Raw genomic sequence first — 25414 nt, forward strand, 5'->3', positions numbered from 1 at the left:
AGGCAGGGAGGGAAAAGAACTTTCAAGAGTAATTGGATTTCTCCAAAGGGACCAGTCCCCCAGCCCCAAAGGCCTCCCCTCAGGAAGTTCCCCTTTTTTCCCCACAGTGCCAGGCCTCCGTGGCCCAACGATGATGATGCCCCTGGGCTTCTTTCCCATTTCCTCCACCATTAGTAAGAACCTCAAGCAGTCCCCGCTTCCGGCCCTGGGGTGGGGCCCAAGGGCTGGGGGGTGGAGACTGAGGCGAATGGGGCGGGGCTGCACTCCACGCACATCCCAGTTCGCACTCGAGGGCGGGCTCAGCGGCGGAAGTGGCGCCGCCGGGAGATCCTGTTCCGCTCGGAGGCGCTCCTGGGGCAGCCGAGGCGGACTGCGGCTGGGGCAGGAAGAGCCTGGGCGGTGGCTGACATGGAGCAGGTGGGTCTGGGAGAGGTCACTGGGGCCGGGTGGTACGAGGGCTGTGTCTTGTCAGCGGATTCCGCCTCGCTGCCCGGTGTCCGCTGTTGGTTCCGTCCGACCCTTCCCGCACCCCCCGCCTCCCAGGTTCCGCTCCCTTTCTCCGCTCGGCCTCGCTCTGCCCCGCGCGGGGTTCGGGGGGCTCCGGCGCTGACCTTCCGCGGTCCCGCCCACCCGAGAGCGCCCGGGGAGGGCGTCCCGGCTCGCCGTCCAGAGCCTCACTCTGAGGGGAGAGGCGAGGCACGAAATCTGGGTAGTGGGGGACGGAAGTTGGATATGGGCAGGGGTCAGGGTCTCTGAAAGAGGAGGAAAACATCTACACGTTCCGGTAGGTCTGCGTCTCACTGTCATCCGGTCTCCCCCAACTTCCTTTGAAAACGGCAGTGAATGACTTCCCTAATCGACATCAAAAGGGCCCTTTAAAGAATCTTTCTTGAGTTCTTAGAGGTGCATAACACCAGTGACACTCGTTCCTAATTGATATAATTGGCACGCCCCTCCCCCTTGGCGTCCTCGGCGTCTGCATCTCCTTATTTTCTTCCTCCTGTTCTGACAGTGGAAGTACCGTTTCCCATTCTCGTGTCCTGCCCAGCCCCCGCTCTATACACTGAATTTTGATGGTCTCATCCACTCTCGTGGCTTCAGCTTTACACCACCTAGATACCCGAAAGGCGCCCACATCGACCTCTTTTTTCAGCGCAGCCCCTCCCTGGAGCCCCAGACTTGGCCGTCCAGCTACCAGTGGACAGCTCCCCTTCAGCTGCAGCTCTCTTGCACTGGTCTTCCCCCCACCCCCTACACCCCCCCTCCCCCCCCCCCCCGCCCTGCAAAAGCATTCTTCTTCCTCTGCCATCGCATCCCAGCGCTAGACCGGGAAATTATCTTACGCTTCCTCTTCTCCCTCAATTCCCACATCTGTGGGGTGACCCGATCCAGCTAACTTCCTGAACATACTGCACACCTGGTCCTGGGCCTCCATATCTTCTGGTACCACCTTGATGTGTTTCTCACCAGGATAACTGCAGTGGCTTCCGAGCAACTTCTGATCATGGCTGCCTGCAGCCCAGTCTCCAAACTAACTCTTATGATCTCTCTCTCTCTCTCTCTTTTTTTTTTTTTAGACTCCCAACAGAGCCAGCCAGATGCCCCTCTTGTGATCCTTTTAAAACAAGTCTCATAGTGTTACTTCCTTGCTTAAAACCCTTTGTTGGCTTCCCATTGCTTGTGGAAAAAGGCTGAATCCCTAGTACAATTTACAGCACTGTCTGGGTTCTGACCTCTTTCCTGCCGGTCTCCTAAGTGCACCCTGAAGTCCAATAACATGGCATCACACGATGCACTTGCCCACGCCTTGCAATTTTGTGTCTCCATGCCTTTGCACAGCAGCCCCTCTGCCTGGGAAGCCCCTTCTCCTCTTATCTGCCAGGCTGCCTTCTACTTGATCTTCTCAGTGCTCAGCTCAGGGAATACGACTTCTGGGTTGACTTCCTCCCATCCCCCCTGTCCAAGACTTAATACTGCCCCCTGTGTCCCTGCAACACCCTGTCCATACTAGAACAGTGGTTGATAATACAGACGCCTAAATCAGACTTTATGGGTTCTGATACTGTTTTATGACCTTGATGAAGAAAGTGCCTCAGTTTTCTCATTTGTAAAAATGGAGGTAGCCGTGTGTCTACCTCATAGAGTTACTGTAAGGATTAAATGAAATAATGTATGTGTAGGGTTTAAATCAGTGAGCACATGAATGCTCAGTAAATAAATGTTAGCTGTTATTGCTTATATAAGAATGTTGTAGAGCAGTGGTTGTAATTTTTAATTTCATAAATTGCTTGAGGACTGCTGATGTGGCTGACTTCTCATTCTGTCCCAGAGCCCCAAAGCCTGGCTTTTTGTCAATAAATAAAATGCTGGGGTGGAGGGCACGGGGATCAGGATCTGGATTTATTGAGTGAGGATTCAAGAATGAAAAAGACTCAGACCTGATGTTAGTCTGCTCAGGAAATGACTCTGGAAATGAATGAATGTTACATGACAAGCATGAACTCTATAGAAATATACACAGAGCTCTGGGAACCCATGGGAAAGAAGGGCCAAGAATGGCTTCCCAGAGGAGCTGACAGTTAGTTAGGGACCTTAGGGCAGGAGGATGAACTTACCAGAGAGAGGTAGAGACTGGGGTAGACTCAGAAAATGGGCAGCTGGGTCCTCTGAACAGAGCTCTTGCAGGGGGAGGGCTGAGGTGGGCAGGAGGGCAGAGGCAGTCTCCTCTGCTGAGGTTGGGGATTCCTTTCCTCACTTGGCCATGAGGAAGTGTCCCCTTGGTTTAGGAGCCTGTGGGGACCATGCCCGGGGCAGCGGGGGAGGGGGGGGGCGCTTGTCTGAAGGCCTGGTGCCTGGTGTTTGGAGGCAGGGCCCCTGGGGTGGTCAGCCTGCAAGCTTGTGGGCTGGGCCTGTGCTTTAGACCAGAATCTGGGCCTTTGCTCATGCTGTTTTGCCTGCCTGGAATGCTCGTCTTCCTTGCCCATGGTTGATACATGTGGATTCTTCAAGGCCTGGGTCAGATAGCTCCTCCTCTTTGTGACTTTCCCAACCTCACCCACTGCAGCCTGGGTCAGTTGCTCCCTTCTCTGAGAGCCCACGGTCCATTGTTTGTTCCTCCCTGAAAGTGCTGATTACAGTGAGGCACCATGTTTTATGTGTTAGCCTCCCTCACCAGACCTGGAGCCCCCGAATAGCCCCAGGGACTAGCACAGGCTCAGCATTAAACAGAGCTCACACACACCTAGGCTGGGGAGGAGGGGTGGGTGAGACCAAAAAGTCAGTACATTTGTCAGCTCTTACTTGTTCCCTTGAGTGGTAGAGATTGTTGGCTCCATTTTACAGACGAAGAAGCTGGGACTGAAGGGAAGTAAGGTCAGTGTCACTTAGCAGGAACTTCAAGAACTGTCTCTTGACTCCAGGTCCACAGCTGTCTCTGAGAAACTGCCTCGGTACCCCAGCCCTGCCCCCTCCCCCCCCCACCAAGGGGCGGCTGCCACATCTGTAAGACAAGGGACAAGCAGAGCATTCCATCTGACCAGTTGTGTGTCCTTGTGAACTTTTTCTGACTGGGGCTGAGCCTGGCTTCTGTCTGGTTACAGCTGGTGCTGACAGGGGTCTGTGCTGAACTCTCTTCTACCTGTGGAGCCTTCCCTCGTGTGGGCTGACGGGACTGAGATCTCTCCCAGAAGATGGCCCTTTCCAGGCTGACCTTGAGAACTTGACCTCCTTAGCTCCCAAGTTTTATCCAGTAGCACTGAGGGTGGGTGGGGCCTGACTCACCAGCCCCTGAGTAGGCCGGGGGTCTTGTCATCACAGAGCTGGGGTGTCCCAGACATTTAACAGGGCCTGGCATGTGGAGGGGGGAGGGGTGCTGAGTAAACCTTAGTCTGGTGGGGTTTTTCAGGAAACTGTACTGTCAGAATGTCCGGGTTGGAGGGGGCAGTGCACAGTGATGAATGTACTTTCTGTTTTGGCTTGACTCTTCCCCTTTGCACTTCTCCAGAAGGAGAGGAGAAACGGAGCCTGGTTTGTGTCCTCCTCTCCTTAAAGTCCTCCTTCTCTAGGGAACTTCCCAAACTCTCTGTCCGTGGGACACGGTAGGGGCCAATAAGCCAGCTGTGCCAGGGCTGATGGCATGGGCCACTGAGCCCGGAAGTACAGGAGAGCCTACTATTTGCCATCCTGGGTCAGCTCTCTGAGGCCAGGGCCCATCTTTGCATCTGGCAGTACATAGGGGACCCTGTTTGGGCAGAGTGCCGTGCTACACATGGCTGGCCCAGGCCCTGCCTCTAACACCGTTTCCGTAGCCCCTAATAGTAGTAATAGCTGCTGTTAATTAAGCACAGACACTTTGTGTGTGTGATTCCTAATCCTTTCCGTAGCTCTGTGAAGTCGTCACTGTACAATCCCCATTTTATAGATAAGGAGACTGAGGTTCAGAGAGACTCAGTGATTTAGTCAAGGGCTCACAGCCTAGTAACGAATGGCCTTCGGCTTTTGACTCCAGGTCTGATGCCCAGTCCCCAAACTCATGCCCTTTCCCCCATTCCAGGGTGGACATTACAGACCCAAAGACCAGTTAACTTCTGGACATGTACCATGGCCAGGCACTGTGACCCAGGCCTAAAGGGCTCAAGGAAAGATGACTTGGAGCTTCAAGTCTAGGGTAATGCTGGGCCAGAGTCCTCAGAGCTGGGATTGGGGGAGCCTGGAGGGTGAGGCAGAGCTTTGCCCAGGACGTGGCATTTGAACTGGTCTCTGAGGAATTGGAGTTCTCTCCCAGGGGGAAGAGGTCCTTCCAGAATGCGCAAGTGGAGGGAAGTAGAGGCTCAGAAGGGAGACTGCCAGCCAGCCATGGTGTGTCCTGGGAGCAGCCAGTGGTCAGGAGAGTGTCGGGAGGGAGAGGAGGATCAGCCCCATAACCAGGAGAGGAGTGCTGGGGTCTCTCCCAGGGAGCGTGTCCTTCTTTCTTCTTGACCTTCGCTATCCAAGGAACTTAGCTTACGTCCAGTCTTCTCCCTGCAAGTTGGTGCCTGGGAAAAGGGAGGGGAGCAGCCACCATGCCCGAGATTGCCCAGGAAACCAGTTCCCCTGGACTGCTGGTGGGGAGGGTGCCTGGACTCTACTTGAGGCAAGACACGAGCAGAGGGAGGAGTCTAGCTCCGGGTGAGACAGTCTGCCTCAGGGAGGGGCTGCTCCTTCAGGGCTGGACAGGGCTGTGTACGCAGGCAGCTGCGCTCAGGCTGCCGTAGGGAAGGGTATAAATAGTTGTTCGACGCTTTTCCTGAGTATCTTCTGAGAGCCTGGTACCGCTCTGGGTGCTGGGCACACAGCATGGAGCAAAGCAGGGGGAGTTCCTGCTCTTGTGAAGTTTGCATTCCGGAAGGAGAAGACAGGCAGCAAACGCAGACCCGTGAACATAAAATATGTCTGGGGTGGTAAGCTCTGTGAAGAAGGATAAAGCAGGGAAGGGGATGAAGGGTGGGGGCTAAACACGGAGTTCAGGGAAGGCTTCTCCAAAGGGACATTTACAGAGACCAGAATGGAGGGAGCATTGCAGAGACCTGGGGAAGACCTTCAGACAGACAGGGCAGCAGGTACAAGGGTCCTGAGGTGGGAGTGTGGAGCATGCTTGATATGTCCAAGGAACAGAGAAGGACCAGTGTAGCTGGAGCAGAGGGTTCCAGGGGAAGAGGCTGGGGAAGAGCGGGCTTGTAGGCCAGAATGGAAACTTTGGCCTTTACTCAGGGTGAGCTGGAAGCCATTGGAGGTTTGCAGCATTGGGGAGGTGTGGTCTGACTTTTACCAGGATCCCTTTGGCTGCTGTGTTGAGAACAGACTTGGGATGCAGACAGGAGGTGGTCAGGAAGCTGTAGCTGGTGAGAGGTGATGGTTTGGACAGGTTTTCGGTAGTAGTGGTAGGCACTATGCACATACACTGGCTGGATTTTGAAGGAAGAGCCAATAAGATTTGCTGATGGTTTGGATGTGGAGGGAAGGGTGCCGGGCTCTGCACAGGCTCTCGCTGGGTGGTCATAGGGGCTCCCTGGTCAGCAGAGGCCCTGGGGTCAGCTCTGCCCCAGCCTGCCTGGGGAACTGTGGGCAGGCCTCTCCAACCTTGTCTCCTCTACCCCACCCTTATCTCCACAGCTCCTGGTAGGGGTGCGAGGAGTAAAGGAGGGGTGTCTGCAGGGTGCCAATGCAGGTCACTGCTAGGCCACATTTGTTTCTTCTGTGCTGGCTCCTCAGGATGGCCTGTGGTCCTGTGGGGTTTTTGTTTTTGTTGTTAAAGATTTTATTCATTTGACAGAGAGAGTACAAGCGGCCGGGGGGGTGACAGGCAGACTGTGAGGGAGAAGCAGACTCTTCGCTGAGCAGGGAGCCCGACGTGGGGCTCGATCCCAGGACACTGGGATCACGACCTGAGCTGAAGGCAGACGCTTAACTGACTGAGCCACCCAGGCCCCTATATAGTCCTATTTGATCTGCTCTCCTGCCCTCCCTGAACCAGCTCCCTCCCAGGCTGACCAGTGGCAGGACACAGGCAAAGGCCACCATCTTCCACACCCAGAGCCTTGGCCTCCTGCCCGTCTATGGATTCTCTACTCAACCTGACCCAGAACAGCCCCGTTCCTGGCCTGAAGCCATCTGACTGAGGCAGTCAGAGCTCAAGACTGTGTCTTCCTCTAAAGTAGAGACAGGGATGTCATCCTAGCTCATCTTTATGCAGTGATCACTCTGTGTCAGGGACTGTTATAGGCCATTGCATTTAATAAGCCATTTAATCCTTATAACACCTATAGGAAACAGGTGCTGTTGTTATCCCCACTTTACAGAGGAGAAAACTGAGGCATAGAGAGGTTCAGCGATAGTAAAGTGGGAATGCAGGGCTTGAAACTTCTCTGGGTTTGGAGTCTAGTTCTTTCTCAGCTTTACTGATTCCTCCTGATTTGTGCGGAAATAGGGACCCCACTGGGAAGCCTCCATGGCCAGTGTGAGGCTAGTGCTCACATTTCCTGAGGAATACAGAGTGAGGGCGATGTTGAGAGCCTGTGTCCACTGTCCTGTTGGCCTCAAGAGAAGGTTTGGAGAAGCCACACTGCCCAGAAATGTGGGTCATTTCTGGATATAGATGAGACTTGGTCCCCCTACCCTGAGATCACAGAGCATAGCTTTGCAGAGGAAGCTCTAGCTGGACCTGGGACAGTTTGACTGGCTCTATGTTGGAGATTGGGGCATGGGAAAGGGCAGGAAGCCTCAGAGATGACCGCGGTAGCAGGGGCTAATGTCTACTGAGCCTTTACTCTGCAGTGCCAGGCACTGTTCTAGGCACTTCACATCCATCACTGTTTCCTTTGATGCCCCAGATAGCGGTCAAAACAGGTATCCCCAGTGTCCTGGTAGAGCCTCTGAGGCTGGTACAGTGAGTACGTGGCAATGCGAAATTGTAGACTTGCCTTGGCCAGGGAGTGCCAGCTGGGAACTGCAGGTGTTTGGGGTGTTGAACCGCAGAGGTGGCTGGAGCTTTTGGTCTGGGCTGTGGTTGAGTGCTAGCAAGGACCCCATCTGTGCCCCTGTCCCCTAAGAGCTGCAGAAATGGGGAACGGGGGGTGGCTGCAGCGGGGCCGGGCTCCAGTGGGGAGTGGCAGCATTGGAGGTCAGTCCTGGCATTGCCCCTGAGAGCCTGTGCAGGGAGCCAGGACAGCCTCCGCTTCCTGCCGCCGCCCGCAGCCTGGGAATTCACCTGTGCCTGGAGCTGGAATGATTTGGCCCATTTATTCTTTTCTTTCTTTCTTTTTTTTTTTTTTTAAGATTTTATTTATTTATTTGAGAGAGTGAGTGAGTGAGAGAGAGCACAAGCTGGGGGGCGGGGGTACTGGGAGTGGCAGGCAGAGGGAGAAGCAGGCTCCCAAGGAGCAGGGAGCCCGATGCAGGACTCGATCCCAGGACCCTGGGATCATGACCTGAGCTGAAGGCAGATGCTTAACTGACTGAGCCACTCAGGCGCCCCCCATTTTAAGCATTTTTAAGGGCATGGTTCCAAGGCATTAAGTATATTAATGTTGCCTTTAATGCTTCTGAGGAAACTGAGTCTCAGAATGGTTATGTTTGCTCCAGATTGCACAGCTCATAAAGGCAGACTGAGATTTGAACCCTGACCTCAGAGTCCAGCTCTCTTTCCACAATGTCAGCTCCCTGCAGTTACCTGCCCTGAGCCTGGGACCCAACCCGAAAGCTCCTCTTGCTGTCTGGCCAATAGTGGCATTTCCTGGGGTAAGAGAAGGCCTGGTAGGCCCTGGGGGCCCATGCCTGCCTCCCCCTTTGCCCCAGGAGCTGAAACAACTGGAGTAATCCAGGGTAGATTGGCCCCTCCTCCTCACCTCTCTTTCTCTTGCAATCTGGGATGATAAAACTTGGCATTTTCCTCACCCCCTTCCCCAAGCCTGAGCAGCTCAGCTTCTCCTAAAACACAGGTCGAGTGAGTATCAAGTCTGCAGCCGACCCCAGGCGGACTCCTTCACCCAACACGTTCTGTTCTGCTCCCAACGCCTGGGGAGGGGCTTGGGTGGGGCAGGGGGTGCTGCTCCCAGGGGCCCGGGTGGCAGCCCTGCTGTCTCCAGCCCACAACACTCATTCCTGCCTCCCCCTCAGCAGGATGGGGGGCACGGTGGGGTGGAGGCCAGCTGCCACCTTCCGCCCCCAGGGCCAGGGGACAGAGACCAAGCGCTTTGGGGACTGCTCAGAGCAGTTCCGGGCTGAGATGATTTCTACCTCCTAGACCGGCAGGTGGTCTCATGGAGCTTAGAGACCTTTTGAAGTCATCTGAGTGGGCAGTTTTCAAACGACCCAAGGAAGTGCCCCTGGGGTGACCCTGGGGTTTGAGGAATGGCTGCCCAGGGGGGCTCTCTGTGGCCACCTTCTGCGGCAGGACCCATAGCAGTCCTGCTTGTATCTTCTATTCAAGATTCTAAGTAAGGTTCTCTTCTCTTCTCTTCTCTTCTCTTCTCTTCTCTCTTTCGAAGTTTCTCTTGCTTGAAGAAGGGGGTTTGAAAAAGCACTGACTTTTTCCCCCAGATAAATAAACAGGGGCTTGATGAGGACCTGCCCAGTTACTCGGGGTTAGTGGCTGCCGCACGACTGGGGCACAGGTCTCCATTCCTGACTGGGGCTCCTTCTACTCTGCAAGCTCTTGCTTCTTTGGATTCTGAGCAGCTTTCATGGTGGAGGGTGATCTGGAACCCCCCTCTCTGTGCCTCGTGGCCAGCTGCTCCCAGCCCTGCTTCCGAGGCCCCGTGCCTGGCTCCCACACGCCTGTGGGAGCACCTTTGCTCTCAGCCCCCATCTGCGTCTCTCGCTTCACCAAGGATGTCTGCATGTGCGAGTGTTGGGGCTGTTGCCGCTCCCGCGGCATCTCACATCAGGCTGCTGCCACCCGAGTCCTGTCCGCAGGGAGGGAGGGAGGGAGCCAGGGGCAACGCCAGACAGACTTGGGAGCAGCCCAGGAGGAGGGAAGCCACAGCACCCTGCAGTGAGAACGAGAAGAGGGAGAGAAGCGGATAGGGAGGCTAAGACACACACACACACACACACGCGCGCGCGCGCGCGTGGGTGGAAGGCAGGGTGAGACTGAGCTGAGGGCAGTGGAGACAGACTCACAGACGGGAGAGACTTGGAGAAGAAGACCCATAAAGATGGGCACAGGAGTAGGACACAGAGACACAAAGATAGAAAGGTGGTTTGTGAGAGACGGGAAGGAGGAAGAGAAATGGAGACAGGCCTGGCAGCAGACAAGAGGGCTATTAGCGACAAGGAAATGTCACCCTCCCTGGAGCTGGGGCCCTGTCACCGTGAGAGATGCGCTGCGTGTTCGGTCTGGCACCGGGTCCAGCTGATGGATGTGGGGTGGGTCCTGTTGCCGGCGGCCTGTCACATCCCCTCTCTGACTGCCTCCTTCCAGGGCTGGGTCCGGCTTTCCTTCAGTGCCCTCCAGATGAGCTGGGCATGGCAACCCCAAGAGTGTGCTATTGGGAGGTGGCCTTGTGCAGATGCCTCTGCTGAGAACAGTCTGCTCCTGTCCATTGGGGCTTGCACTGAGGCAGAGGGATGGGCACGCTGGCTTGCTCAGAATCCCCCGCCAGTCACAAATGGGGAGCTTGTTTGGGACCTGACAGATTGAGGGGCCCCAGAAGGTAGCAGACATAACAAAGGTATGAGGGGATAGCAAATCAGGGTGGGGGTGGGGATACTGGTTAGGTCTTGCCTTCCCAGGATTGGAGACCAACATCCAGGGTTCCCCTCTCACCGGCCCCCAAACCTGCCTCCTGGTGCGGGCATGAGAGAAGATTCAGGGAGACTCCGACGGAGCCCCAGAGGCGCGGGCACCACCACAGTGTCCCTTCTGGCTCTGGACTGAGCCTTTTCTTCCCCCGCCTGGGGGACGGGGCCTCTGCAGGCTCTTTGCCAGCACATTGGTGGAGCAGAGACCTGGGGTCTGGGGGCTATGTGGCAGGGAGGGAGTCCTTGGGGGCCCCTGCCTCTAGCGTTCATAAGAGTTTTGGCCCCATGGTCGCAGAGGCAAGGGGTGGTTCACCCCGTTCCCCCTTCCGTCTTGGCTGCCTCATCTGTAAAATAGAAGGCCCCATCCTGCCCTGAGTGGGCATGAAGCACACCCTTGGGCACGGGGTTCTGTGGCCAGTGGAGCTTGGGGCTAGCCTCAGGCAGCGGCTGGCTCTTCTCTGTCAGGGTTTGCCCCATGTCTCGGCTGCGTAGCATGGAGCTAAGGACCAGGAGACCCTCTGGAGCACCTGTTTATTCACCAGGCAATTCTCAGCACCTCCTGGGTGCCGGGCCCTATGCTAGGTGCTGGAGACAGCAGTGATCAGGCCAGGGAAAGCCCTGCACCGGGAGAATTGGCAGAACAAGGAATAAGACCCTGGCAGATTGTCATAAGCTCCGGGTCCCCGTCATGGAGCTAAAGCAAGACTGCTGTGCCTGGGGGGGGGGGGGGGGTGGTCAGGGGGGTGCTCTGAGGAGAAGGAAGGGGGACTTCTGAGCTGCTTGTTGGAAGGACTGGGGAGGAGAGAGCTAGGTGCAAGGCCCCGAGGCAGGACCTGGCTGCCTCACGGAGGGACCTAAAAGAAGACCGGGGTGGTGGTGGTGGTGAGCCGAGCCTGCCTTGTCAGAGGAGCCTCGGGGCCCGGAGCTTGGGAAGAGCTGGGGGGGCCACCCCGCAGGGCCTGGACTGGAGGCTCTGGAACGGAGGGCTGTGATCAGTGTTTGGAAAACCTTTCTCTGTGCGAGACGCAGCCTGGAGACTCACCCCCTCGGCTGTTGTAACACCAGGGGAGCGGATGGTAGTTGGGCCCGACATTGGGCGGGGGGTAGCTAGGGAGAAGGGACCAGGATGTCCTCCCTCCATACCCACTGTCCCAGCGCAGAGCACTCAGAGACGCTGCTCTAGGAAGTCCCTCCCAGTTGCCATGGATCAGGGGGTGGGAGGGTAGGGCTGGCTGCTGGGAGGGAATGTGGCTTTGTGCTTGGCAAACAAAGAACAGAGCTTGGGGCCCTCTTCTCCTGGGGGGGTGGGCAGGCCGAGAGGCTGTTGACAGGACCAGTGGCTGAACCACGGGGTTGGGCTTGGCAGGAGCAGGCTGTGCCCTCAAGCAGCGGGGAGGAGCCCACAGCCCTTCAAGGGTGAACCGCGGGGTCGCTGGGCTTTGCGGGGGGTGGGGGTGGGGGGGTGGGGGGGTGCAGTGAGGAGGAATGAGAGAGAGGGATGCTCAAACCCCTCCAGCCCAGGAGTGGGGCTGCTGGAGAGAATTTGAGCTTAGAGGGCCTTGGGCTGCCCTGGGGTTGGGATGTGAGAGGGGGCAGATGTATTTGGGAGCAGACAGTGTCCCCGGCGGGTTGGGGGAAGGAGGTTAACGGGACCTCCAGGCCCTCAACATGCGTGACCTGACCCAGCCACCCTGCCTCCCTGCAGCCTTGCAGCTGAGGCCTCGCCTTCCCCGCCGTGTGGTGGGGGCCCACCAGGATGAACAAACTGTCTGCGGAGCTGGCCCGCGACTTGGAGCGCAGCCTGCCAGCCGTGGCCTCCCTCAGCTCATCGTTGCCCCACAGCCAGGGCCTCTCCTCGCACTTCCTCCCCCCTGCTCCGGAGAAGCGCCGCGCCATCTCTGATGTCCGCCGCACCTTCTGTCTCTTTGTCACCTTCGACCTGCTCTTCATCTCCCTGCTGTGGATCATTGAGCTGAACGTGAGTGGGCCCAAGGCTGGGGCCGGGGCCGGGGCGGAGGTGGGGGCGGCCACCTGGGCCTTACTCCAGCTGCCACACGGGAGGGTGGTCTCTGTGGCCGGGTGAATTTCCCGGTAAAATGAAGAATGGGAAGATAGGAGCAGCCGTTCTCATCTTCCGAAGAAAAGGGAGCTCAGAGGGCTGGAATCATTTGTCTAAGGTCCTTCAGCCAGTAGGTGAAGAAGGGCAGAGTTTGAACCCAGGCCCTCAGGCTGCAGCGTTCCCACTCCTGACCGCTGCGCCAGACTGCCCTCTAGTGGGCACTCCTGAGGAAGCAGGAGAGAGCCCAGGGGATGGGGGTCGTACTGTTGAACCTTTTTGTCTTCTTTCTGGCCTGTGTTGCTCTGACTCCATTCATTCATTCACTCACTCTGTTAGCAGTTTTGGAACCCCTGCTGTAGTCCGGGCATTGTGCTAAACGCAGAGGGTATCTGCGGGGCAAACCAGTAAAAACTCCCAGTTCCTGGTGGTGCCTAGTTCTCCCTCCCCATTGTGGACACAACTCCAGTGCCCCCCAGTTTGGCCTCTGCAGGCTTGGTGAGATGCCGCTTCGCAGCCTGGAGGTGGAGCCGCCTCCCCGTGCTGCGTCCGCACCCTCCTCCCCGCTGGGCAGCGCTTGGCCAGCTGGTGGTGGCACCTGATCTCCAGGCCCTGACAGGCCGGAGCAGGACCCCACCACAGAGGCAGGAGCCGAGAGAACAGAGCATCCCAGGCTCTGTTGGTCCCAGCTGCTCCTCTGTATTCACTGGGGGATGTCAGCGAGGGACTCGGCTTGCCTGAGCCTTCGCTTGTTTTCCTTCTGCAGACTGGGTCAGAGTTCAGGGTAGCAGGTGCCCTTCCTCCCGGCCTCAAGCTCGGGTGACAGGAAAACGATGACTTTGTTGATAGAAGTGAGAAGTTGGGGGGAGGGGCTGGTTTAACGGTGAAGAGGACAAGTTTGATTCTGGGCGTGTTCGGCTGGAGGACTCTGGGGGTGGCTGTCCTTTGTGCACAGAGACGAACTGGCACCTTCAACAAGGTTGAGCCATGGGGGACCTTAGGGACCATCTTATCAGTGAGAAAGCTGCGGCCCCACAAGGTCCAGGGCTGTTTGAAGAGCTTCTGATGTCTTAAGCATTATTCCTTTTTAACAACATTTTTTTTGTTTTAAGATTTATTTTTTTGCGAGAGAGAGAGACACACACACACAGAGACAGAGCCTGAGACCTGGGGAGTGGGGGGAGGAGCAGAGAGAATCTCAAGCAGACTCCGTGTTAAGTGCAAAGCCCAATGAGGGGCTTCATCCCACCACCCCGAGATCAAGACCCGAGCCAAAACCAAGAGTCAGATATTCTGCCAACTGCATCCCCCAGGCACCCCGTGAAGCATTCTTCCTTGTGAAGGTCCCATCCAGCATCAAAGCAAGCCCTAAAAGTCACCCACAGCTCTCATTCAATATATATTTTCTTGCCAGCAGACAGCTGAAAAAATTTTGATAATTTTACTTTTGAAATTATCCGGATGTACTAGCTCTAATAGCTCAGGAGTCCTCGTGCATACGTGGGAATTCTCGCAAGTGGGGAAAAGTCTGATCTCCAAATTGTTCTCAGATGTGGTGAAAAGTTCAGAATGCTAGACTTAGCCATTAGTTGAGTTAGCCATCATGTTTCACTTGGCAGATACTCAATTAAAATGTGATTAATTTTCGGCTTTGTGGTTTTATTTTCATATCTTGGAGCGTATATGTTTCTAGTTCGTGAACAGGCTGGGTGTCGCCCGGTGGCTACAAGGGCCCCAGCAGGGTGACAGGAGCCACGCAGGGTCTTGCGGCCAGAGGCTGGCCGCGGCCGGGACTTGGCTCCCTTGAGTCGGGACGCTGTCGCCATCGGCGCCTGCACGTGCCCAGGCAGGGGGAGCGCTCTGAGGGGCCGCAGCTGTTAGGGATCAGAGGGACCGCGGAGCCCAAGAGAGGGGGGCAAGGGAAGTAAGAAGGGGACCAAGCTGGGGTGGGGGGGTCGGGGGGGGGGGCGTGTGAGACTGCACGGGACCCAGGGCACTCTTGAGGTCAGAGCACACGGTGGGGATGTGCAGGGGCGTTCACATGTCAACGAGGGGGGTGCCCAGACTGCTGGCTTCTGCTCTAAGCACCGGAATCACCTGGGAGCTTTATAAAAATTCCAGCTGCTCAGCTCACGCCGAGATTCAGACCCAGTGGTCTAAACATCTGTATCTTAATCAGCACCACCCCACACCTCAGTTTGGATCACCTGCCAGGGATTAGAAGCTCCCATCTAGGTGGTTGTGAAGGATCTTCACTTTTCAGCCTCCTGGGCTCCATTCCCCAGAGTCCTCTTGGGTCCTCCCTTCTCCGGGGAACTGGCAGAAGCCGAGGCCTGCCACCCCACTCCTCCTGAGAAGCCCGGCTGCAGTCTGGCTCTCAGTATCTGCCCAGATCCTCTCCCTCCCCAGCCAAGGTGTCAGGAGTCCCATTGGAAATGTATGGGGAGCTGGGGCAGGGACGGGGGTGAGGACGACTCTGCTCACTCTGTCTCTGTTGCTAGCCGTTCCCTCTAGCAGCATGATGGATTTTGCCCATTAAGCACAAACCTAATCAACTGATTTACCACCTGGGGCTCCGTCTGACACCGCTGCCCACCCCCGGTCCCTATCACCCCAGATGGGTGGTTGGCTGGGAAGATGGAGCACCGTCATGGAGAGAGGGAGATGAGATTTTGTGAAGGGCCGGCTCCCAGCACCCAGTTGGCAACCCTGCCTGCCTGCATGGGGCCTGTTGCCTCTCCAGCACAGCCCCAAGGCCCTCCAAGCCTCCCCCTCCCTGGGCAGTGTGCCCACAAGTGTCAGTGCTGGAGCCAGGCCTTGCCCGTCGGGGTTGCCTGGGTGCTTGGAGGAACGATACTAGTGCTGGGGTCTCAGGCCTTGGCTGGGCTCCTGTGGTGCTTTGGGGCCTTCCTTGGGCAGTGGCTTATCATCTCCAGGTTCCACACTCCCCCTGCCTCCTCCCTGTTCCCAGAGGTGAGGGCACCGCTGGGGACTCGGTTCTGCCTACAGAGCTGCTCATATCTCCCTCTTCCAGACCAACACAGGCATCCAGAAGAACCTGGAGCAGGAGATCATCCACTACAACTTTAAAACTTCCTTCTTTGACATCTTTGTGAGTGGCCTTAGGGAAGGGGTCCCGGGGGCAGAGATGGTGCAGGGACGTGACCTCTTCTTTCTGCAAGACACATTCTAGTCTGGTCGGGGAGACTTGACTCCCATCCTCAGGGGGACCTCAGTATTCGGAAAGTTCCTAATCAAGGCCCTCCCTTCAGAGAGCCTCAAGTGTGAGAGGGAAGAATAGACCCCTGCCCAAGAACGTCACATCTAAATCATCCACTAAGAAACACTGACTCGGCCACTCCCTCCTGAGGCATCACACCCATGTAGAGGGAAGCTGGGGGGAGCAGGACCGGAGTGGGAGGTCAGCCTTCAGCTGGAGCAGGGGGCATGGGCTTGCCTGTGATGGCTTGTGTGTCCCCTGCACCGCCCCCGCCCCCGCCAGGTCTTGGCCTTCTTCCGCTTCTCGGGACTGCTCCTGGGCTACGCCGTGCTGCGGCTCCGGCACTGGTGGGTGATTGCGGTAAGAAGCCCTTCTGGCAGCTCGAGGGCCCTGGCGGGGCTGGTGTGAGGGACGGTGTATAGGAGGACTCACTCCCCAGCCCGTTTTCCCTCTCTCCCTCCTTCCCTCCCCTGGGCAGGTCACCACGCTGGTGTCCAGTGCATTCCTCATCGTCAAGGTCATCCTCTCCGAGGTCAGTGGCTCAGGGTCAGGCTGGCCTGGTGGGCCTCTTGCCGGAGGAATGGGCTTCTCCTAAGAAGGGACCCTTTCTCTGACTTGGGGCGTCTGTCCCTGTGTCAGCTTGGGGTGAGGGGGAGTCCTATCCTCGATATTTCTGAGGAATCATCTTCACTGGCTTCCTCCCCCTGTCCCTCTGCAACCCCAAGAACAAAAAATTCTTCTGCCAGCCTAACCTCAGTTTATCCTGCTGCTGAATTCATTCATCCATCTCAGATGCATGTGCCACAGAGGGTCCCCAAGAAGCTGGTCCCAGGAGTGGGGTGTGTGCCAGAGCTAGTAGCCTCTAGAGGGAACTCTGCGTTTGGGGTTACCCCCTGCTGTGGAGCTCAGCCCCCTTCCTCCACAGCTGCTCAGCAAAGGGGCGTTTGGCTACCTGCTCCCTATCGTCTCCTTTGTCCTGGCCTGGTTGGAGACCTGGTTCCTTGACTTCAAAGTCCTACCGCAGGAGGCCGAGGAGGAGCGATGTGAGTCCTGGGGAAGGGGTGCAGGGAGGGTCATCGCAGCCCCAAGAGAGGAGAGTTTCGGGTATGAGAGCCAGTTCTGAGCTATCTTGCCAACTCTGAACAGCCTCCCAGAACCTAAGGGTGAGCTTGGAGTGGGGGGACCCCAGGCTGCTAAGGCGTGACTGCCCTTGTTCTGGGACAATGGCTGCCCGTGTCTGCTCCCCCAGGGTATCTTGCTGCCCAGGCTGCTGTCGCCCGTGGACCTCTACTCTTCTCTGGCGCTCTGTCCGAGGGCCAATTCTATTCACCCCCAGAATCCTTTGCAGGTGAGGGTCGGTGGGTGGGAAACTGCTTTAGCAAGGGTCTTTATGAGAAGTGGGTTGGCTGGGTCTGTTTGTTCTGTTCCTTCTTTCAGCTCCCTGGGGAAAGTGAGCACCTCTCTCCCTCTCTATGCCCCCGCGGTCTTGTACCCCGCTACCTCCCCACAGTCTGTCCCCACACCTTCCTGTTCTCATCTGTACTTGTTTTCCGCAGGGTCTGACAATGAATCCGATGAAGACGTTGGGAAGAAGAGCTTCTCTGCCCAGGTATTTGGCTGCCTGCCCCCACCTGACCTTTGGAGTGGGCACCCTGGAGAAGGTGCCAGTGCTGGGCTTAGCCAGGGTGGGCAGGGGCCTCCCCGAAGAGGGTGGACCTCAGGTGGCCCGAATGCCAGTCAGCATGCACCTGAGTGTCTGTCCCACCGTCAGTCAGGCCCGCTGGGCCGCCTCATACTGGGGCCTAAGGGGGGTGGCTGCGGCCAGAGCACCTGGGGCCCCCACAGGGCCTGAGAGACCAACCCAGACTCCATGTGTATGGAGTTATCTGGAGAAAGACCTGGCCACGAACAAGGGGGCAGGCGGGCCCCAGGCTGATCCTGTTCTGCCTCTCCTCCCGGGCCAGGAACGGGAGTACATCCACCAGGGGAAGGAGGCCATGGCGGTGGTGGACCAGATCTTGGCCCAGGAGGAGAACTGGAAGTTTGAGAAGAACAATGTAAGAAAGCTCTCTCCCACCTGACCTGCCCATGTGTGTTGAGAGTTTTTGCCTTCTCTTCTGAGGCCCGAGAAGCCCAAGGATGGCCCAGGTCGGAACAATATTCCTGTGCCAGGAGAGGGGGCTGCGCCCCGGGGTCGCCGCTTGGCAGGAGGTGGGGCCGGATTGGATGTTTCCACGGTGCCTTCCCCCTGCTGCACTGCCCCGTGTCCACCCTTGGCTCCCTGTGCTCTGCTCGTTCAGCTCCGTCTTCAAAGGGGAAGCCAGGCTTCGGCCCTGTGTCCAGTGTATTGTTTCATGAGCAAAACAACATTATCCAAAGAGATGGCAGTGAGCTTGGAGAATGGGGGACACGTCGCCGTCCCTCTGGGTGGCCAGCCCCTCGGGCGGCCCTGGCCGGCCTGGAGACACAGGTCTTCATGGTCATGGCTACAGCTGTGCTTCTGTCCTTTAACTTGATATCAAAAGCCTTTCTCTCCTCATTGCTGGACGTTTGTCAGAACCACTGTTTTTTAATGGCTACCTGAATATCGCTGAAGTCCTGGAGTTTTCTACCCTGAGCTATTACGAAGCTGCCCTCTCAGGGCGCCCATTCCTTCCCCACCAGCCCACCCCGCATGCCCTCCCCCTGCCCTCCGCCCACCTCCCTGTCACCCTTCTGTCTCTGCCACAGGAATATGGGGACACCGTGTACACCATCGAGGTTCCCTTTCACGGCAAGACATTCATCCTGAAGGTGAGTGAGGGAAGCAGGTGTCCTGGAGGGTCCTGGAGCCTCCTTCTCTGTCTGAGGTTTCAGCAAGGAGCTGAGGGGCCTTCTGGCAGGTTTCTCCCCACCAAGAGGGAAGGGCTGCTGTGCCCAAGCATGTCTGGCCCCACCCAGCCCTCTGCCCGCCCTGCCCCAGACCTTCCTGCCCTGCCCTGCCGAGCTGGTGTACCAGGAGGTAATCCTGCAGCCGGAGAGGATGGTGCTGTGGAATAAGACCGTGACCGCCTGCCAGGTGAGCCAGTCCGGGGCGCCCAGCCTGGCCATCTCTCAGGGCAGGGGCAGAGCAACATGGCGGGTCAGGTGCAGTCATCCCCCAGCACTACCATGTCATAGAACTGCTCCGTGCCTCAGCTTCCCTGTCTGTACAGTGGGGCTGATGGTAATGGCGCCTTCTGGAGAGGGTCGGGAGGCTGGAGAGGGAGCACACAGACAGAGCCCAGCCCTGGGCCTGGGAGTGGCTCTTAGTAAAGGGACCTGGACAGAGAGGAGGCTGGTCTGGGCGTTCCCTGAGGTGCTGGGACCCTTTCCCTGGGGTGTTCCTGGGCTGGGCTGTACCTCACACCTCTGCTGGCCTTTAGATCCTGCAGCGAGTAGAGGACAACACCCTCATCTCCTACGATGTCTCTTCGGGGGCCGCGGGCGGGGTGGTCTCCCCCAGGTGAGCACCACCAAGCCCCTCCTCTCAGGCAGGCTTCCTGCCCTTGGATCGTGGGCTTGGCTCCCTGCTCCTGGTCTAACCCTCCCGCCCCCAGGGACTTCGTGAATGTGCGGCGCATCGAGCGGCGCAGAGACCGATACCTGTCCTCAGGCATCGCCACCACCCACTGCGCCAAGCCCCCTACACACAAATACGTCAGGTGAGCCTTGCTTTGCCTGGAGTCATCCCGGCTGGCCTGTCCCCTGGTGGCTGTGAGGGCAGAGTAGGGCACAGCATGGACCGCAGGGCGCTTTCTCCTGCCGAGGCTGCCTTCCTGTCCCCTGTCCTGCTGGGCTCTGCCCCTCCCGGCCCCTAGTCCTGCTAATCTGCTCTAAGTCCTGGAGACTGGGGGATTGAGGGCTGGAGCCCAATGCCCAGGCTGGAGGGTGGCTCCAGGGATAGCCTGAGGACAGGGACGAGGCCATGGAGGGGGGCTGGGAGCCACGAGGTGGCGCTGGTCCAGGCGACCTGAGCAGAAGGCTCTGTGTCCTGGAGCTTTACCTCCCTGCCTGAGCAGAGTTGGTCCCGCTGCCTTGCCTTTTCCCAGACTGCTCAGAGGTCCCCACGAAGGAAGAGGCACCTGTCCCGGGGCATCCTCCAGTTCTCCTGCTGCCTCAGCCTAGAACCCAGTGCTGCGGGCGGCCTCCTCCCCGATTCTCCGCTCTCCCCATCCTTCCTGGGGTTCCAGAGAGCACTGGGTGTTGAGTATGAGATTTGACACACCAGACCCCTGGACGACGAGCTGGCCTCTTTCTGGGCGCCAACTTCCTTATCTGTAGAGTGGGCTGAGCGCACTCAGTGGGGCTGTGGGGGAACCGACTGGGGGATGGGATGTGCCCTGCCCGCCTCCTGGGAAGGCGCCCCCTCCTCGAGCCCCGCCAGCACCACACCGCTCCCCGAGTCGGGCCGGGGTGAGAAAAGCGTGCACAGCCCACCCCTCCCAGCCAGAGCTGACCGAGAATCCCTGAACAGAGAGGATGACGGCTGCCACTGGGGATGGGGGGAGGGGGTGGGGGGGTGCTGAGAAGGCTGCAGAAGGGGGAGCTGAGCCTCACAGGATACGTGGAGGGCTGTATCCTGTGGCCTCTGGGACACCTGCTCTGGGCCGTGCTCAGGCTGAGGGGCAGTTGCTAGACCAGTAGCTCCCTTCCCTCTTTCACCCCAGTCCAGGATGGGCCAAGAATGGGGTGTGGGGTCAGGTCGGAGGCCTTGCCTGGCTCCAAGGTGCCCCCCAATGGTGCTTTTCTCGTAGGGGAGAGAATGGTCCTGGGGGCTTCATCGTGCTCAAGTCAGCCAGTAACCCCCGAGTCTGCACCTTCATCTGGATCCTGAATACAGATCTCAAGGTGGGGGTGCGGAGCTGCAAGGCCGGCTCGGTACAGTAGAGGAGACCCTGCTGGGGCGCCTTGGGGTGGGGCCTCCTGTCATGCTCAGGACCTCACCTACTCCGCCTCCTCTCTCATGCTCAAATTGGGGGCCGGGTCAAGATGGTCTCCTGAGTTGCTGGAGGGCCTGTATGTCCCCTTACCTCTGAGTTTCGAGGCCCTACGGAGCGGTGGCTGACTGCCAAGCCAGCCCCTCCTAGGTCTGTTTCTGTGGCTGGTGCCAAGAGCCGGCACAGCGTGTTCTTTCTGCCAGGGGTGAGGGGGAGAGGGTGGCTTAGGCTGCATTCCAGAGCTGCACCTGCACCTGCTGCTCTCACCCAGGGTACCCCCCACCCCCGCTGGTGCCTCTTGTGGAGGGGGGAGCCCCTGCTGAGGGCAGGCCATCCCGAAACTTCCTCCCGCCATCCCGAAACTTCCTCCCACCTTCCCGCAGGGCCGCCTGCCCCGGTACCTCATCCATCAGAGCCTCGCGGCCACCATGTTCGAATTTGCCTTTCACTTGCGGCAGCGCATCGGAGAGCTGGGGGCCCGGGCGTAACCGTGCCCCCTCGCCACCCTGCAGGCCAGGGTCCTGTCACCACAGCCTTCAGAGCCAGAGAGGGGGCCAGTGGGGCTTCCCACCACCCACAGAGGACCTGGCCTCAAGCAGTGGGGAGGAAGAAGTTTCCTCCTGTGGCAGCCCCTGGGCCTCAAGCTGCCACCCTCCAGCATGCTTCGCTGTGCCCGGGAGCCGTGAGCAGGTTGGGAGGTTGGGCACCTGGACTCCGGGGCTTTGCCACCGAGGCGAGTGGGGTCTACCCTGCCGATGTTTACACAGTGACTGGCCCTGCCTCCTGGAGGACGAGATGATGCATGGCGCCCTGCCTAGCCGGGGGCAGAATCTGGAATGGGAGCGGCAGCCTCTGTGCGAGAGCGCCAGGGCCCTGAGCAGGATGGAGGTCAGGGCGGCCTGGTCACTGGTCACCGGTGTTAAGGTGCAGGAGCCCCTTTGTCTGCCTGCTCTCTCATCATGGTTTTTTAGGATTATTTAAAGGGTCTGGGACCTTTTTCCACATGTACTTGTTGGGGAGTGGGTGGCAAGTGGGGGTGGTGGGTGCTGGCAGTGAACCCCTGCCGCCTCCGGTTTCTCTCCTTCCCCCAGGGTTCCTTGGGGACCTTTGTAATTTGAGCCAGTTATTAAAAACGAACTCAGAAAGAAAGAAAGAAAAAAAGCAGCCCCCCCTGCCTAGCCTCTGGAGGGAAGAGGAGGGCAGCACTGTGGAGGTGGGGAAGGAGCCAGACACGTCCCACACCCTCTCACACCCTTCCAGAGCCGGCGGGAGGTCAGAGCAAGTGGGGACCTTGTTCCGGGAGCCCCCTACTTTCCTGCCTGGGCCAGCTGGACAGATGATTGGTCAGAGAAAAATGCCCCACCCCCCAGCCAGGCCTCCTGTGAGGGAAGGTCAGTGGAAGGTCTCCTGCCCAGGAACTGAGGGGAGGTGGGAGAGGCCCGGTAGCATCCGAGGCAGGCCTTGACTGTCCTTGGGGTCCCACAGCCGGCCTGGGGGTGGGGCCTGGGCTTCTGGGTCACTGAGGCACCTCTGGGATCTCTGTCTCTCTGGCTGCACTCAGCTGTCCCCTCTGCCCCAGCACTCTCCCCAGGGGCAGCACAGAGTCAGATCGCAGGCAAGGGCCGGAGCACTGCAGGGGCCACCGCCATCCCTGCCCTCCTCCCTCCCTCCCTGCAGGCTTCCGAGGGGGCAGCTTGCATTGAGCCAAGCAGGGGAGGGGGGCGGGTCCTATCTTGGTCCTGGCTTAGGTGTGTGACCCTGGGCAGATGTACCTCTCTGGGCCTCCATTTCCTACTTTGTTGAAATGAGACTCATTATGTCGTAGGGCTGTCCCAAGATTGAAACAAGAGTCAGGGCTAGTGCTTCAGTAATCAGGAGGATGCAGTTCTGCCCTAGGTGGGCACCCACGGGCCTTGCCACCCGTTGGGTACTCTGCTGTTCCTGCAAGGTCCTCGTCTCAGCTCCTGTACGGCCTCTTCCGGCACCCTTTGCTGTGTCCCCTCAGTGATGCCCCCACCCCTCCTCCCCCCCATGCCCAGCGCCCTGTGTGCCAGCTTCCTGCTTCATGAGTTGTTCCCGTTGGGTGCTGGGCTTTCCCCACAGCTGTCCTGCTCCTTCCCCTGCTCCCCTTCAGTGAGAGCCAGCCCCCTCCCAGGTGGCACAGTGGAGCTGCTCAGGCCGTTGTGACCAGAAAATGGGGCCCAGAGAGGGGCAGAGGTTGCCCCGTGGCTGATGTGGGGGTAGAGCCAGATCTGACTGTGCCATTCATCAGAGCCCCTAGATTTGCATCGCACCTGCCTTGGGGTGTTGCTGGGGATAGAGCTGGGGAGAGGGGGAGGGGAGCCGCCTCCCACACCTGCTCTTTCCACCCTGACTGGCCTGACGTGGGAAACCACTTCTCTGACCACTGGCCACTGGAAAGGAGAACGTCTGGCAAAGGCTCATGCCCAGGGTCCCAGGTGTGGAGCTAACCACGTCGTTTCTGGCCAGTGCGGTGGTGGCTGTCGTGGACCGGGTCTCAGTGCAGATCCCAGGGCCTTTGCCCTTGATCCCAGGCAGAGGAGAGCCGTGGGAGCAGGACCCGATGGCCTGGTACAGAGCCCCGAGTGGGCCTCGATCCCTGCCACTGCCTGTTCTGCTTACAGACAGGCCGCTGTCCTCCCTGGGCGGGAGGGGAGGGGTGGGGCAGAGAGCAAACGCCAAGGTGGCACGAGGCTGGGCATGTGCCTGGTCTCAGTGTCTAAGGAGTGTCACACACCTGGAGGTGTCACTCTGACGACCTCTGCTCCCACTGGAGCATCTTAATCTCTTTAGAAGCTGACCGCTGACCCCAGGCGGCGACTGGAGTCCAGGGACCCCCAGCCCCGCCCTGGGCCCAGAGTCCCCCATTGGTGAGCCTTGGCTCTGCTTATAGCATCTGACGCCAGAGGGGCTGAAAATAGCCCCTGGAGGAGGTGGAGGAGGGGGCTATTTAAAGGGCCTGGGAGGAGCAGAGCTGAGAGCGAGTGAGCACTGATCATGGCCACTGCAGAGCTGAGCTGCCAGGTGTCCGAGGAAGACCGAGAGCGGCGAGAAGCCTTCTGGGCCGAATGGAAGGATCTGACATTGTCCACACGGCCTGAGGAGGGGTGAGTGCCAGGCAGCTGGGAGTCCCTCTCCCCTAGAACACCTCTCCTGAGCCTCACACGAGGCCAGAGCACAGAGCCCTGCAGAAGTTTCTGGGGGTAGGGACAAGGAGAGGGCCCAGGGGGGAGAGTGGAGTCACCCCTTCTGCATCCCAGATCCTGGCAAGCCCCAGGGAGCCCCCTGCCCAGCTCATGACTGGAGGGTAGCAGATTTCAGGAGCTCAGTGTCCCCCTGCCCTCTCCTCCCCAGTTGCTCTCTGCACGAGGAGGATGCCCAGCGGCACGAGACCTACCACCAGCAGGGCCAGTGCCAGGCGCTGGTGCAGCGCTCCCCCTGGTTGGTGATGCGTATGGGCATCCTCGGCCGTGGGCTGCAGGAGTACCTGCTGCCCTACCAGCGGGTGCTACCACTGCCCATCTTCACCCCCGCCAAGATGGGTGCCACCAAGGAGGAGCGCGAGGACACCCCCATCCAGCTGCAGGAGCTGCTGGCCCTGGAGACAGCCCTGGGTGGCCAGTGTATGGAACGCCAGGACGTGGCCGAGATCACCAAGCAGCTGCCCCCCGTGGTGCCTGTCAGCAAGCCTGGCACCCTGCGTCGCTCCCTGTCCCGCTCCATGTCCCAGGAAGCACAGAGAGGCTGAGAGGGGCGGTGACTCGGGCTCCACCGGGCCTGCTGTGGGCTGGGCCCTTCCTGGCTAGGACCATGGAGGGGAGCTGCTGGCCATGGATGCTTCGTAGTTTGCCCAGAGTTGGGGGCTAGGGGAGGAGGGAGCCGGAGGCCAGGATGCCTGGGTCCCCTGAGCTCCCAAAGGGAGGGGAGTGAAGACAGTGGGCACGAAGGATAGAGAGCTGGGGGCCAGCATAGCCAAGTGCCCCCAGCCCCAGGAGAAGGGACAAAAGATGCTGGTGAGGACAGAGGTCCCTGAGGGGAGTGACCCTGGTCTAGGCTCCAGTTTCAGAGAAAGATGAGGAAAAGGGGATCTGGAATGCTCTAGGAAGGAGGCTTGAAGGAGACCAGAGTGAGGGGGATGTGAAGAGGGCAGAGGCAGAGTGGAGCCCCCAGCATCCTCTGTTAGCGCTGCAATAAATGCTCAGTCGTGTTCGAGACTTCTTGTTCCAGTCTTTTTCCTTGTGGGGGCCGGCCCATTGGTGTCCCCCTCCCCCCAGCTCACTTCTGGGAATAGGCCTTGCACCTGAGCTAAATATGGCAGAGCCGGTGGGTACACTCCATGCTTGGTTGTGGGGGCGGGGGAGACAGGGACAGAGCTGTAAACAGGGTATCCGTCCGGTCCGCCTTCCATGCCCTGGCTCTGCTGTGCAGTGCCTGGCCTCTGTGTCCAGTCCCCTGGCACTGGGCAGTGTCCAGCAGGCCAGCTGGCATCCAGGGTTTGTTTAAATGATCTCATGGAGTAGAGGGAGGGGCCTGGCGCCAGGACTGTCCTTGGCTGTACCTAAGGGTGTGAATGGGGTCACTGACCCCAAGGCTGACCTACCTCTCAGTTCTGAATCCAGACAGAATCAATTCTTGGCTGGGGTCAGGCACTCCGCCCTCCCTGACCAGGGAGCCCAGGCTGGGTTTTGGGGAGTGGAGGGTCAGGTTCTTGTCTGTGACCCCTGCAGCTTCGTGACTCCTGTCCCAACCTGGTTACCTGGCCCAACAAGGAGACATGTTCCCCTTGGGACGAGATGGGGGCACAGAGGAGGCTGGAGGCCTATCTGGACAGGGGCTGGTAGCCTACCTAGGGCAGAGGGACAATGGACTGGCCCAGAGGGG

At 58.7% G+C, this 25414-nt stretch overlaps 2 protein-coding genes across 8 annotated transcripts; both read left to right on the plus strand.

Moving 5' to 3' along the window:
- The first annotated feature begins 288 nt into the window (after positions 1-288).
- STARD3 (StAR related lipid transfer domain containing 3) lies at positions 289-23462 on the plus strand. Of its 7 annotated transcripts, XR_003525246.2 has the most exons (16): positions 289-417; positions 11984-12256; positions 15369-15446; positions 15837-15914; positions 16033-16086; positions 16480-16597; positions 16804-16902; positions 17111-17163; positions 17519-17611; positions 18285-18347; positions 18517-18612; positions 19133-19237; positions 19625-19782; positions 20330-20423; positions 20896-21903; positions 23327-23462. XR_003525246.2 is itself a non-coding variant. In XM_027625611.2 (15 exons), the coding sequence occupies exons 2-15, from the start codon at positions 12035-12037 to the stop codon at positions 20998-21000; spliced, it is 1338 nt and encodes a 445-aa protein (XP_027481412.1). In that variant the 5' UTR covers positions 289-417; positions 11984-12034; the 3' UTR covers positions 21001-23289. The 7 variants fall into 7 exon arrangements, 5 of the variants coding, with proteins under 5 accessions (XP_027481412.1, XP_027481409.1, XP_027481413.1 ...); XR_003525247.2 differs by lacking the exons at positions 20896-21903; positions 23327-23462 and adding an exon at positions 18959-19038 and having other exon boundaries at positions 20330-20413; XM_027625611.2 differs by lacking the exons at positions 19625-19782; positions 23327-23462 and adding an exon at positions 18959-19038 and having other exon boundaries at positions 20896-23289.
- LOC113939469 (titin-cap) lies at positions 23441-24747 on the plus strand. Its single transcript, XM_027625614.1, has 2 exons — positions 23441-23640; positions 23888-24747. The coding sequence occupies exons 1-2, from the start codon at positions 23531-23533 to the stop codon at positions 24279-24281; spliced, it is 504 nt and encodes a 167-aa protein (XP_027481415.1). The 5' UTR covers positions 23441-23530; the 3' UTR covers positions 24282-24747.
- The last annotated feature ends 667 nt before the right edge of the window (positions 24748-25414 follow it).

Source organism: Zalophus californianus, chromosome 16, assembly GCF_009762305.2.
Source record: "Zalophus californianus isolate mZalCal1 chromosome 16, mZalCal1.pri.v2, whole genome shotgun sequence".
NCBI lineage: Eukaryota > Metazoa > Chordata > Mammalia > Carnivora > Otariidae > Zalophus > Zalophus californianus.